General features: G+C 41.8%; 1 protein-coding gene across 1 annotated transcript; it reads right to left on the reverse strand.

Moving 5' to 3' along the window:
* Window positions 1-597: 597 nt before the first annotated feature.
* Window positions 598-14,100, reverse strand: nccrp1 (P1, F-box associated domain containing). Its single transcript, XM_083642701.1, has 6 exons — window positions 13,899-14,100; window positions 11,010-11,090; window positions 9,317-9,413; window positions 8,303-8,398; window positions 6,258-6,396; window positions 598-1,959 (listed from the first exon to the last, which is right to left on the reverse strand). Exons 1-6 carry the CDS (start codon window positions 14,041-14,043, stop codon window positions 1,813-1,815), a joined length of 705 nt encoding a protein of 234 aa, XP_083498827.1. The 5' UTR covers window positions 14,044-14,100; the 3' UTR covers window positions 598-1,812.
* Window positions 14,101-14,926: the final 826 nt, after the last annotated feature.

Genomic DNA, 14,926 nt, shown 5'->3' on the forward strand with positions numbered 1-14,926 from the left:
TTGTGCCAGCCCCCCCCCCCCATCTGATACGATTTTTGTTGTTTGATTGAAGAAAGTGAAACCCAAGACCAAAACAGGCATTGACATTGTGTTACTTATGGATGGTATTATACTGAGAATAAATTGTCCCCCTTTTTGCTGGGGACTCCCTGATGGAACTCCTGGAGGTCCCCGAATCCCACTTTGACAACCATTGGTTTCTGTCCACTACTAGGCCAGTGGTTCTCAACCTTTTCACACCAAGTACCACCACAGAAATGACCACCATATGACTGTATGAGAGGCAGGGGGCCCCGCGTACCACCCTCTCATGTGGTCTTACAGTATGAATACATCCGGTCAAGAAGCACACCCATTAGACTGGTTAGGCAAATACTAAACATTGCTCAGTGTTCAAATATTGAAAATAGAAATGTAAAGGAAAATGCAATCCCATGATATCATTGCATTGCCTGAGACTGTTGAAATAATCTTTTTTTTAGGTACCATGGTCTAGTGAAATGTCTAAAATTGCAAAATATGAATATTTTAGGTGTTGTATAATTGCACAGTAGTATATAGTCCCTGAAGATCAACAAACATAACAAGGCCATTTTATTGTATGTTTTTACTTAATTGAATTCCATTGCACCACTAGAGGAACCACATTTGAGTTTTTGTTATTAGTCTTCAAATATACAACAATAGCAGTTATATCACCAGAGTAAGCTGAGTACAGCAGGCTATCAAAGACAATAATCAAAAGGAAATAGAGAAAACAGAAACAAGACAAAGATCGAAAAGAGCCTAAATTAAAGGGGTGGTGGTGGTGGCAAAGAACAATATATCCATTCCAGGGGTTAAATTACTTCATACTGTGCAAATAAAAAGTGTCATTTTTGGGCATTCATGCTCTTTTCTTTTTTCTTCTTCACAATTTTGGAAAATGTTACTTATTAGTTGTACTTACTTGTTAGTTTTTAAAACCTGTTAAACAGGGTTGTGTTATGCAATATTTATTTGTGTATATAATATGTTGCCAAAATATTAAAATTATTTGTTAAAATTATAGGCTATATTTCTATCTTCCATGAACTCACATCTTCCAAAAATTCACTAGAGGGGGGAATTTAATTATCTTGAAGTGTAGGCTACCTCTTTAGCCTTGGGGGGTTTCGGGTATGAAATCTTTCAAATTTTGTGATAGTTGTTAAGAAAGAATTTGTTAACATTGCTGCAAAAAGGCACTATTTTCCCCGTCTTTTTTCTTTCAAAATGACCAAAAGTAAATGCAAAAAGAAAAAATCTAATTAGACATCCAGCATTCTAAAGCAAAGTAAACTAGATACCATCTTGTGATAGGATCACACCAGCCGTGGAGCCGGCAACTTAAAGTGAATGTGGGCCAGGGGCGTAAATTGGGGGGAGTGTGGTCCTTGCTTGGACCATACCCATCTTCACAATCCTTTTTTATTGTGATCTCATCTACACTCATAAAGTTTCATGACTGCACCTTGCACAGTATGATGCTATTGCGTTCACAAAATCTGTCCACAGACAGACAGACAGACAGACAGAGACAGACAGAGACAGACAAACACAGACAAGACAAGACAGACACAGACAGACAGACAGACAGACAGAGACAGACAGACATATAAAGAACACACACACAAACTCACAAGGTGAAAACAATACCAGCCACGCGCCGCCGCGACTGGTAATTATTGCTGATTGGACACTCTGTAATGACCGTAAACCTGCACTGAACCAAATTAAACATAATTGACCACTTCGTCTACATTGCCTTCGTTGTCCAGTGGGGGTTGGGCCTTAGCAGTTTAATCCGGTTGGTCTGACGATCACTGAGCTGCCGGTGAACAGTGTGGGGAAAAACTCCACCATGAACTGGTTCTTCAGGCGGTGCAGGAAGTGGACGTACCTCACCCCGGGGCCGTAGCCGGAGAACACATGTGCCACCTACAGGCCGGCAGAGAGATAACAGTGAATTTCAGAGCACACTGTTTTCCATAAAGTCACTGTCAAAGGGCCCAGTATAGACAGAATCAACGTTTGTTTACAATAACGTCTGGGGAGACAATGCCTGCGTCATGTACATACAATTTAATTGGACAGCTCACCCTAAAATCCAAAATACATATTTTCCCTCTCACCGATAGTGCTATTTATCCATCTATATCGTTTTGGGATAGTTGCCTGAGTTTTAGATATATCGGCGGCAGAGATGTCTGCCTTCTCTTGAATACAATGGAACTGGATGGCACTCGGCTTGTAGTGCTCGAGGGCACCAAAAAAATACATTTGAAAAACTCAACAGCATTGTCTCTTTCCAGAAATCATGACCCGGTTACTCAAAATAATGCACAGACTTTGTTGTGAGCAGTTTAATGTAGGAACTATTTTCTTTTGCAGTCTCATGTAGGAACTACCTAGCAGCTAGCGGCTGTAGTTCTGTCAAAAGAAAATAGTTCCTCCATGAAACTGCTCATAACAAGGTCTGTGGATTCTCTTGAGTATCATGAGGGGTCATGATTTCTGGAAAGAGACATTGCTGTTGAGTTTTTCAAATGTATTTCTTTGGCACTTTGAGCACTACAAGCCGAGTGCCATCCAGTTCCATTGTATTGGAGAGAAGGCAGAAACTCTGCAACAGATATCTCCAAAACTCAGGCAACTAACACAACACGATATGGATGGATAAATAGCACTACAGGTGAGAGGGAATATACTGTATGTATTTTGGATTTTAGGGTGAGCTGTCCCTTTAATGGAGCGGAGCAGACAGAGGTGGGGAACAACTGAGATAAAGAGAAAATGTTCAGTACAAAATTCAGGTTTGATGCTTTCATATCTCATTTACCTCATTTTACCTGTTGAGCCACAGAATAAAAATGATACAGCTTGAGTTCACCCAAAACTAGCAGTTAGTCTGACTGGCGATGAGATGTCACGTTAAGCTGGGCTCAGACTACAGGATTCTGACAATCCTAGCCGATTTTGAAATCTGGCTGTGACACGCACTACAGGAGAATCTTCCCAGATTATCTTCCCTAGAATCTCAAACATGCACACACTACAAGATTTGTAAATGTGGCGCACCACACACTACAGGATATTATTAAGATTATCGGCAGGATAATCACCTTGATGCCCGGCCATACTCGTTTTTGGGGTTCCAGCAGTGACCAAAGCGCTCCGCCCCCACCTCACCTCTCTCTCTCGTTTCCTCATTTTCATGCCCGTCTCGCCAAACAAATGAATCTCACGCTAGTTAGCATGCGTGTAAACAACGCGACTCTATTGTCTGTACAAGTGAGAACACAAACACATGGGCTACCAAAATATATTCCCCTGCTGCATGCCATGATGAGATCGGCAAAAGTTTGGATAGACTGGATTGCTTCCCGCAGCAGCAATGCCTTTTTTCCCCACACTGCTCGATAGACAGGTAGGAGATTACAGCTTCTGACTGGCAGGGGCTCAAAACTACGATATAACAACTTCATTGGTCTTCAACACAACTTCATTGGTCATTCATTGTGATATAAATTAGTGACATTTTCCCCCAAATCCTCATGGTTCTGTGCTGTTGGTATTTGGTAGCCTATCTGATGCCTGCAGTGCAGCGCATCAAATGAGCCGCGTCAATTACCGATTGACGGGAGTCTCGCGCAGCAGCAGGATGATGGGTAACACTTTACAATAACGTACACAAATACTATAGTAGTTACTAGTAAACTAACCATTAACTAATAGCCAGTTAATGAGTAGCTAATGAAAAATTTGGCATTAGTCAATCACTAGTTAATCATAGTTAATGAGTAGGTAGTCATTAGTTAATGATTAGTATCTAATTTCCTGAGTAGAGTAGTTAATCATTACCTAATGATTCCAAAATGTCAGCTCGTGAATAGAGTAGTTAATCATTACTTAATGATTCCAAAATGTCAGTGCGTGAATGTATTAGTTAATCATTAGTTAATCATTAGTTAAGGTCACATTGTGAGTATAGTAGTTAATAATTAGTTCATGATTAGTTGTTAGTTCCTTAGTAGAGTAATTACTCATTAGTTAATGGTTAGTCAATGGTCAGTTTGGGAGTATATAGTTAATTGTTAGTTATTCATTACTTAATTACTTAATTATTACCTGTCCATTAGTTACTCTTTTTGTGTACCCTATTGTAAAGTGGTGCATCATACTCAGTAGTTTATGAATACTGAATCATTACTTAATTATTATCTGTCTATTAGATAGTCTTTTTGTGTACCATATTGTAAAGTGGTGCCACATACTCAGTAGTTTATGAATACTGAATCATTACTTAATTATTACCTGTCCATTAGTTACTCTTTTTGTGTACCCTATTGTAAAGTGGTGCATCATACTCTGTAGTTTATGAGTACTGAATCATTACCTGTCCATTTGTTACTCTTTTTGCACCCTAATATAAAGTGAAAGATATCCTTATCAAATAAACACTCCCTCCAGGTGAGATTCGAACCCTGAACCCCAAGATTGTTAAATTGTAAGTCTGGTTCTCTACCATCTGAGCTAACCAGCCTGTTGCTTGTTAGAGCCATACTATCGAATGTAGAGCCGGAGACCAAGTATTATAGTTTAAAGGTATATTCCACCCAAATACTACTTTCTGTCCAAGTACTTACAAGTACTTAGACATAAGTAGTATTTGGATGAAACATACCTACTTGGACATGAAGTAGTATTTGATTAACTACTCTATTCACGAGCTGACATTTTGGAATCATTAAGTAATGATTAACTACTCTATTCACGAGCTGACATTTAGTAATCATTAGGTAATGATTAACTACTCTACTCAGGAAATTAGATACTAATCATTAACTAATGACTACCTACTCATTAACTATGATTAACTAGTGATTGACTAATGCCAAATTTTTCATTAGCTACTCATTAACTGGCTATTAGTTAATGGTTAGTTTACTAGTAACTACTATAGTATTTGTGTACATTATTGTAAAGTGTTACCGGATGATGTATTAGCGCAGATTTTCAGTCCTAAATATCAAACATGTTTGATATGATCGGGACAGCCCCGATGAGGCTGTGAGCAGATCGGGAGGGTTAAGATTGGATCTGCAAACAGCTCACACTACAAGATAATCGGTGCCGAACGTCGAGCCCGACCAAGCTTGGCAAGCTGCCAGGCCAGATTTCTCCTCAGATTCTCGGAAGGGGTGAATCGGGCATAAATCGGCCCGAAAATCCTGTAGTGTGAGCCAGCCATTAGGTAGATTTGGTTTATCAACACAATACATAAAATAAGCACAGCCAAACGTCAGATCGGTCGGACCACCGTGTTTAACTAGGCCCTAGAGATATACGTATACCCTAGCTAGTTACTAGGGTATATCTCTTTAACGTTACAGTGACGGCTGAAAATGACAACAGAAATAAACAATACACAAGTTTGTGATATCTCCACAATTCAAATCAATCGGCAAGTGTCTAGCCGGAAGTGACTTTTGCTGTTGACACGACATCAGTGATTTGGTCTATAGCGTACCTCCTTCCAGGTGTGTGAGCGACATCAGTGATTTGGTCTATAGCGTACTGTACCTCCTTCCAGGTGTGTGAGTAAACCCTGCAGACATCAGTGATTTGGTCTATAGCGTACTGTACCTCCTTCCAGGTGTGTGAGTAAACCCTGCAGACATCAGTGATTTGGTCTATAGCGTACCTCCTTCCAGGTGTGTGAGTAAACCCTGCAGACATCAGTGATTTGGACTATAGCGTACCTCCTTCCAGGTGTGTGAGTAAACCCTGCAGACATTAGTGATTTGGTATATAGTGTACCTCCTTCCAGGTGTGTGAGTAAACCCTGCAGACATCAGTGATTTGGTCTATAGTGTACTGTACCTCCTTCCAGGTGTGTGAGTAAACCCTGCAGACATCAGTGATTTGGTCTATAGCATACTGTACCTCCTTCCAGGTGTGTGAGTAAACCCTGCAGACATTAGTGATTTGGTCTATAGCGTACCTCCTTCCAGGTGTGTGAGTAAACCCTGCAGACATCAGTGATTTGGTCTATAGCGTACCTCCTTCCAGGTGTGTGAGTAAACCCTGCAGACATCAGTGATTTGGTCTATAGCGTACCTCCTTCGAGGTGTGTGAGTAAACCCTGCAGACATCAGTGATTTGGTCTATAGCGTACCTCCTTCCAGGTGTGTGAGTAAACCCTGCAGACATCAGTGATTTGGTCTATAGCGTACCTCCTTCCAGGTGTGTGAGTAAACCCTGCAGTCCTCTTTGGGGTTGGCGGTGTGTTCTGAGATCACGGTTTTTTTGTCGGCGCCCAGCAGCTTCACACGCAACTGGTAGATGTACTTGTGCAGCTGGCTCTCCTCATACCTGACAACACACATGTTCACTATATATATATATATATATATATATATAAGTAGCCAAAACCTGAAATATTAACACAAAGTTATGTTGATACAGATCATAACAGGTTGAGCTTTGGTTGTCATTCCCAACATGACAGTTTTGTGTCTAGCAGAGTCGGAGCACCATCAACTGACAGATGTGTTGGACATTTTAATTGAAGTATCTCATCCTTCTGTAGTGTCTTCAGTGTTCGGATTTTAAAAACCATGCATGAAGATAATGGTTAAAATTCGGAACCCTTCAGCCTGTTGGCCTTTTTTTAAACTCCCCCAAATCATTTGGTGTTAGAAGATTATTCACTGCTTTATTGATTAAGGACATTTGTTGATGAATCCCCTTAAACTCACGTCAATGGGTGATTTATGTAATGAATGAGTTAGTCTGATGAGTGCTCTCTCTTCCTATTGGCTCAAAGGAGGCTCGTTTGTGTGTGTGAGAGTGCAATTGGTGGGTTGGTATTTGCTACCCAATCATAGTTAAGTTTGTATAGCCGTAGCCATTTTCTTCCATATCTTCACATACATACATACATACATACATAAGGTGACCAGATTTCTGAAATGAAAATCGGGGACATTTTAAAATATCCATTATGTTATTATCTCTGGGAAAAGAGAAAAAAAAAAGGGGGGGGGGGGCAATTATGGTTTCATGTATTTTGGCCATCGTACTGTAATAAACTATGGTGCAGGCCAAATGATATCCCTCCAAAATACCACATTAAAGCTGTGTTCACACCGAGATATTTATTTTTCTCTCTGTCGCTTGATTCAACCCTTTGGAATCGCTCTGTCGCTCTGTTTAAATCGCTCGTCAACAGACACAATAATTGACGGACATCTGGGGGCTATAACGTTACGCAATGTCGTGATATTTGTCCACTACGAGCCACCGTAGTTGTGTACGCGAGCTTGCGTATCTATCCCGGTAGTACAGACTTCACTTCATGTCAGCTCTCAGCCTGTCAATCAGCTGTCAATGTGGTTTGTTGCCACCGGTTGCCACACAATAAACCAGCGGTTTGTTCCAAGCCAGTGTGATCCTTGACTCTCTCACACATCAGCCAATCAACGTTGAACAGTGAGCGACTGATGCCAGCGTAATTTCGCTCGAGTTGGGATATTTCATCTCGAGCGACAAGCAAACTTTCTCCCTATCGCTCTTTCTCTGTCGCTCGGACGCCCAGCGATTTTTCTCCCGGGCGAATATACGCTCAATCGCTCGTTTGCATTGACTTTGTATGTAAACTCGTTGCCAGCGAAAAACTTTAATAGGTCGGTGTGAACGCAGCTTAAGACCTCGAGGAACACCATAGAAAAATTCATGCTCTGATTTGATACAAAAAACTTTTGACATTTGGAGATTGCACTAAATGAATGTAGCATGACATGGTTAGGGCCAATGGTGGCTGTAGGTCTTATATTTTCGTCTGATATAAGTCTTCATTATACCTTTAAAAATTAGCCCGCTAGAGCCTCTGAAAGGCAGCAATGTCGACCACGGACCAGGAGTAGAAAATCGGGGACATTCTCGGGGACAGCCCAAAACGGGGACCGCCTCCGGAAATCGGGGACGTCTGGTCACCTTAACATACAAGCTGATAACGAATGCCCACCCTAAACCATCCCGCCATTTACATGTGGCAAACCTACATGACACACTTACAAATGCACAGGCTGTAAAACACATAGTGTACATGGTGACTTGCATCAAGTCAACACATTGTGCTAACACAGTTGATAAGGTCACAGTGATAGGCTATGTAATCACAAACACTCCGCTATCATGGGACGTGGTGTGTGTGTGTGTGTGTGTGTGTGTGTGTCTGTGTGTGTGTGTGAGTGGGGGGGGCTTAAGGTTAACCCACCAGTCTTGGATGACTATGTTAGGTTGAAAACCATCTAGCAGCTCTTCCCACAGGCCCTCTGCCTTCAGGTCCACAAGCTGCTCCATGGAAAACCAGCTGAGGGCAGAGAGGCAGACGAGAGTGAAACGAAACCCCTGAGAAACGCCCAAAATGCACATGGACATAATGTCCATTTTCATATGTGAACAATGTTATACAGTATATATATTATATATTATATATTATACAGTATATATATATATATTATACAGTATATATATATATATACAGTATATATATATATATATATTAGGGCTGTGAATCTTCACTGGCCTCACGATTCGATTACGATTCAGAGGGCTACGATTCGATTCGATAACGATTATCGATGCATCTCGATGCATCGCGATGCATCTTAAATCGATTAATCACTTTTTTTCCCGAATACATGATTTTTTTTCTCACTTTCTTTTTTCTCACTGTGTGGCTACTTTTAAAATAAAAGTGCATTTAGAATTGCATTGTATTATGATCCATAATTAAAATAAACAACTGCATGTACTTCCATTATATTTTATTTGATTATACAATCAATTATAATTATACAATACAATACATATATCGTGCAGGTCCGCATCGCGATGCATCTTATAATCGATTATTTTTGACACCCCTAATATATATATATATAATATATATACAAAAAAAAAAAACCATCGCGGGCCACATGCGGCCCGCGGGCCGCCAGTTGAGTATCACTGCTATAGCCTATAACCAAGTGTTGAGCAATGCAAAACTCAAGGCTCCAACACAAGAGTCCAGAAATGAATGAGTGACATCACGGTGGCTCTGTCCATATTTTCATACCGTCTATGGTTCAGAGCTTCTGAGTCTATATATATATATATATATATATATATATATATATATATATATATATATATGCAGAGGGGCTAGGTGGTGGAAGCTGATGCTTACTGGTAATGCCCATTATAAGCAGGGGTGTGGTTGATCTCTGATAAAGGTAACACTCACCTGTACTGGGGTAGGTGGCAGACGACGACGCCTGGTGGGATGTCGCTTGTGTCTTCGGGGAGGTCTTCCCTGCTGGTCGTCCAGCCGGTGAAGTCGCCTGGTGAAGTCGTCCAGGGTTCAGTCAGATTGATGTATTGCTTGAACAAACTTCATTTCTTTTTCCATTGTCAGACATACTGTACTGTTCTCTCCTCTGTCTCACCATCAGGCATACTGTTCTCTCCTCTGTTTCACCTTCACACATACTGTTCTCTCCTCTGTCTTACCTTCAGACATACTGTTCTCTCCTGTCTCACCTTCAGACATACTGTTCTCTCCTGTCTCATCTTAACACATACTGTTCTCTCCTGTCTCACCATCAGGCATACTGTTCTCTCCTGTCTCACCTTCAGACATACTGTTCTCTCCTGTCTCACCATCAGGCATACTGTTCTCTCCTGTCTCACCATCAGGCATACTGTTCTCTCCTGTCTCACCATCAGGCATACTGTTCTCTCCTCTGTCTCACCTTCAGACCCTTGCTTCAGACATACTGTTCTCATCCTCTGTCTCACCTTCAGACATATTGTTCTCTCCTCTGTCTCACCTTCACACATACTGTTCTCTCCTCTGTCTCACCTTCAGACATACTGTTCTCTCCTCTGTCTCACCTTCAGACATACTGTTCTCTCCTCTGTCTCACCTTCACACATACTGTTCTCTCCTCTGTCTCACCTTCAGACATACTGTTCTCTCCTCTGTCTCACCTTCAGACCCTTGCTTCATACATACTGTTCTCTCCTCTGTCTCACCTTCAGACATACTGTTCTCTCCTCTGTTTCACCTTCACACATACTGTTCTTTCCTCTGTCTCACCTTCAGACGCTTGCTTCAGACATACGGTTCTCTCTGTCTCACCTTCAGACCATTGTTTCAGACATACTGTTCTCTCCTCTGTCTCACCTTCAGACATACTGTTCTCTCCTGTCTCACCTTCAGACATACTGTTCTCTCCTGTCTCACCTTCACACATACTGTTCTCTCCTCACCTTCACACATACTGTTCTCTCCTCACCTTCACACATACTGTTCTCTCCTCACCTTCACACATACTGTTCTCTCCTCGGTCTCATCTTCACACATACTGTTCTCTCCTCTGTCTCACCTTCAGACATACTGTTCTCTCCTCTGTCTCACCTTCAGACATACTGTTCTCTCCTCGGTCTCATCTTCACACATACTGTTCTCTCCTCTGTCTCACCTTCACACATACTGTTCTCTCCTCTGTCTCACCTTCAGACATACTGTTCTCTCCTCGGTCTCATCTTCACACATACTGTTCTCTCCTCTGTCTCACCTTCACACATACTGTTCTCTCCTCTGTCTCATCTTCAGACATACTGTTCTCTCCTCTGTCTCACCTTCACACATACTGTTCTCTCCTCTGTCTCACCTTCAGACATACTGTTCTCTCCTCTGTCTCACCTTCACACATACTGTTCTCTCCTCGGTCTCATCTTCACACATACTGTTCTCTCCTCTGTCTCACCTTCACACATACTGTTCTCTCCTCTGTCTCACCTTCAGACATACTGTTCTCTCCTCGGTCTCATCTTCACACATACTGTTCTCTCCTCTGTCTCACCTTCACACATACTGTTCTCTCCTCTGTCTCATCTTCACACATACTGTACTGTATTCTCCTCTGTCTCACCTTCGGGTTCAAAGCGTGGCGGTTCATCTCTGGGCACACCGGTCACCTCGGGTTCGGGAGGGGGAGTGTCCTTACTCAATCCTGTGCAAGGCAAGGCAAAGGACAACTGTAAAAGACACCACACCTACTGTAGCGACCATAACCCCACTGTGGTATGTACAGACTGTACATACAACAAAGACAAGTGATTTTTCTTCAAAAAAGAAAATCACATGATTTTTATAGTGTTAGTCCAGTACACCTGTGCATTTTGGGATGCTCCTTAGCCTCTGATAAGCAAAGCATGTATATGGTCCCATTGGAAAGATTATTATATTATACTAATGGGCTAATTTCCACTGCATGGTAATGCATAGTAAAATGGCCGGCATTTATATAGCGCTTTTATCCAAAGCGCTTTACAGTCAGTAGGTACATTTAGCCATTCAAACACCGATGGCGGCAGGCTACCACGCAGGGTGCTGGCACACCATCAGGAGCAAATTTGGGGTTCAGTATCTTGCCCAAGGACACTTCGACATGCAGACTGGAGGAGGCGGGAGTCAAACCCCCGACCTCTTTTATCCAAAGCGATTAGTGGACGACCCGCTCTACCTCCTGAGCTACAGCCACACAGCTCGTCTCAACTCGGCTTTACTCGTCTCGACCTGATTCAGTAGTCTGCTTCCACCGCAAGTTTACTCGCCTCCGCCCACACCGTGTGTGTGTGTGTGTGTGTGTGTGTGTGTGTGTGTGAGTGTGAGTGTGTAGGGTGGGCTGCCCCTACCATCCTGCATTTGGTAAATTCTCCTATGTGGTCACACAGCTACTGCGAATTCGTGCTTGTATTTTTTATTTTTTTCCACACAGATGAACACAGGTCACTGGATCTCTCAGACATCACTGCATCCAAATGTATTCACCTATTTGTATATTTATTGTTACCTATATTGCCATGTGAGATCATGTCCAATACACATGAAGCATAAAAAGAGCCTGTAATCGCATTGAAAGCCCTGATGTAGGCCTACCACTGCTACTCAGTAGCCAGTGATGTACTGGAGTGTAAATAGTGTGTCCAACAAAAAGCAATAGGAGGAAGACTCTCAGGTATCTGTATTGAACATTGACGCCCCTCTGGATAACTATTGGACAGTTAAACCCGACCAGGACTATGGCAATAAATGATTGCTATTTAAAATGTTCAGAGAAGTTGTTGCATGCTATTTTAGAAGTTACCTGGCTAACTGCTATTTAAAACGTTCAGAGAAGTTGTTGCATGCTATTTTAGAAGTTACCTGGCTAACTGCTACAGCCAATGGCTGAAATCCCCTCAATCTGGGTATTCACCTTATTCTTTGCCCATACAAGGACGCTTCTGCATGACGTCATTTTGTAATCGTTTTTCTGGTTTTAGACACGGAAGTAGATCACCCCTACTGTAGTCATTTTAGACTTGCCAAAAAGCTGTTTTCAAGCTAAAAAAAACCCAAACTGTTTTAAAGTTTTAATATTTTTCGGGTGAGAACATAACACATATGTGACCAGTTTATCAGAATAACGCCTATTGGAAATATTTAACGAGCAGCGAGGACTGGGCTGTGCTGACACCGGCTGTGCTGACACCGGTCGGACTAGCTATCTGTCAAACCCTACTGTAGGCTACTGGCAGTGAGAATGTTGCCAAACTTCATTCATTATTATAGTGACGTTTTGTTTTGAAATTGGCCACCAACTAGCGCTGAACCGGAAGAACAAATACAATTGCGTGTAACGCGGAAGAGAGAGAAAGTGGGCATGGTGAATAAGATGAATACAAAGGCAAAGCTGACATTTTTTTGTTTGTTTATGTATGACCTGTGAACAAGTGGCGACTTTTTGCAATAAACTCAATTGGGTGGCATTTTTTGCTGGCATGTGACGTTTTTGTATTTATATTTTGTCCTCACTTCATACCACAGGTACCTTTTAACAAAGTAGTTTGAACACATTTTTCTGTATAGCTTTAGTTAAGCAAACTAGATTTCTCCTATTGATAATATTCTGTTACATCACCACACAGCCATCTTGGTAGGAAGATTGTAACCAATTAACAGGTGATTACAATCAAATGACACAAACAGCCAATGAGCTGTGTATTGTAGCGCCATATTGGTAGGAAAATGCTTGTGACATCATGGGAATACTATGAATAGGGTAGCTTTGCTCTCTTCAACTACTTCCAGACAGTGTGAACTAATTGGTAGCTTGCAAAGTTATTATTTCAAAGTAGATTCCCGAACACTGTCAGTATTCAAGGTGTGGTCGTGTCTCAATGACCAATAGGCTACTTCCTTTTTTCGTGTATTCTTTAACCCTTGACTCCAATGAGCACTGCAAACAGACTTAATGGTTTGTAGAGGTGTTCAGTACTGATCCCAAAGGCGTGTCAGAGCTTCATACTGATCCTGGGGGGATTTCAGTGATCAGTAATAGGCCTAACAAGCAGGCTTACAATGAAATTATTCTCTCCCATTCGCTCTTGCAGTAAATTCTAAAGAGATAAGTAAAAATAAGTAGAAAGTAATCAAGTAAGAAAAGATCAATACATTTATGGTTAAAAAAGGGGGGTTCAATCCTTTCCTTTATGGTCCAAAATTAATTTAGTTTACACAAAAAATTGCAAACTAGACCTAACTTGAATCACTATGCAAATAAGAATGCAGTCTTGAACTACCAGCAAGCTACTGCAAAATGTAGTTAAACTATTGTTACATGTAGTTCAATCACTACTACTACAGTAGTACTCCCCCACAGAATACTGAAACTCCTCAGTCAGGATAAACATCTGCGCAGTGTGGAATCATCATCACTCTCTGTCTGACAGCCATGTGTGCTGTTGTAGTGCTGTAGGCTGCCGCTGTAGCCTACCGTGAGGTGAAGGGTTCCTCAGTAAATTTCTTCCCAGCGGCTTGGCTTCATAGACGGCCTTCCAGTCGAGGCGGTCGGGAAGCGCGACGCCCTGCAGACTCCATTCTACCTCGCACCTCTTCTTCCACTCACCACCGGCGGACATAATGCGGACAGAGGCCGTTTACTTTAACATTCAACCAGGAAGTCTTTACGGTGCTGTTTTATTATAGTCGACGCCCCTCCCTGGTGTTGCAATGCAATGCAATGCACCCTGCTCCCTGACTTCTTAAAGTTACAGGTGTTAAATTGTCGTCACTGTTTAGATGGGGAAACAACCTGTCGAGACCTCTGGATTGGTAACATTTAGAAATAAATCAGCAATAATAGAAATCATAATCATAATCCTTGACGGCACGGCGGCTGTCTAGACTTTTTAAATTACTTCAGTTTAACTCAAAGGCTGCACCACTGCACATTATTTCGCTAAATCTAATGTACAGTGACATAGAGATAGTAGTATGTAGCCTACCAAAAATATTTGTCCTATCTTTATTACGATCCTATCTTTAATAATTCCCAATGGATCATCCAGGAAATAAACAGCTCTGGTCATGTGACAATTTACACTAAACACGTGACACTGCTGCACCCATTTCATTGAGACCATTATTATTTCAATATTTGCTGGGAATACTACAGGGTCTACAGCAGTACGTGGTGCTCGTTTTTTCATGTCAAGGATTTTTTGCTTATGTTTTATTACAGACAGTGTATGAAACCCATGACCAAATAAAATAGTCATACGTAATAAATATTGTAGCGATGTGGGGTTGCCAGTAAACATGGGGTTGTCTGAGGGTGGGGTTCAGTTGTGGGGGTGTTTTAGAGAGTGTCCCACAGCACTTGAACGCGGCTGTGAATAGAGTACCGCACCTGAAGGGGACATGGGGTCATGTGGGGTGGCTAGCTCGCTGGGGATTGGTTGAGCGGAAAGCAGCCATTTTGTCGGCGGGAAAGAGTGTGTTTTTGGCTGAGAATGAGAGAAG

The sequence above is a fragment of the Poromitra crassiceps genome (assembly GCF_964638095.1).
Source record: "Poromitra crassiceps genome assembly, chromosome: 1".
Classification (NCBI taxonomy): Eukaryota; Metazoa; Chordata; class Actinopteri; order Beryciformes; family Melamphaidae; genus Poromitra; species Poromitra crassiceps.

Coding starts and splice junctions, on each gene's coding strand:
- nccrp1 (XM_083642701.1), bottom strand. CDS start 14,043: ATGTCCGCCGGTGGTGAGTGGAAGAAGAGGTGCGAGGTAGAATGGAGT. Junction 8,399..9,316: donor TGCCACCTACCCCAGTACAG/GTGAGTGTTACC, acceptor CTCTGCCCTCAG/CTGGTTTTCCATGGAGCAGC. Junction 1,960..6,257: donor ACTCACACACCTGGAAGGAG/GTACGCTATAGA, acceptor GCCGGCCTGTAG/GTGGCACATGTGTTCTCCGG.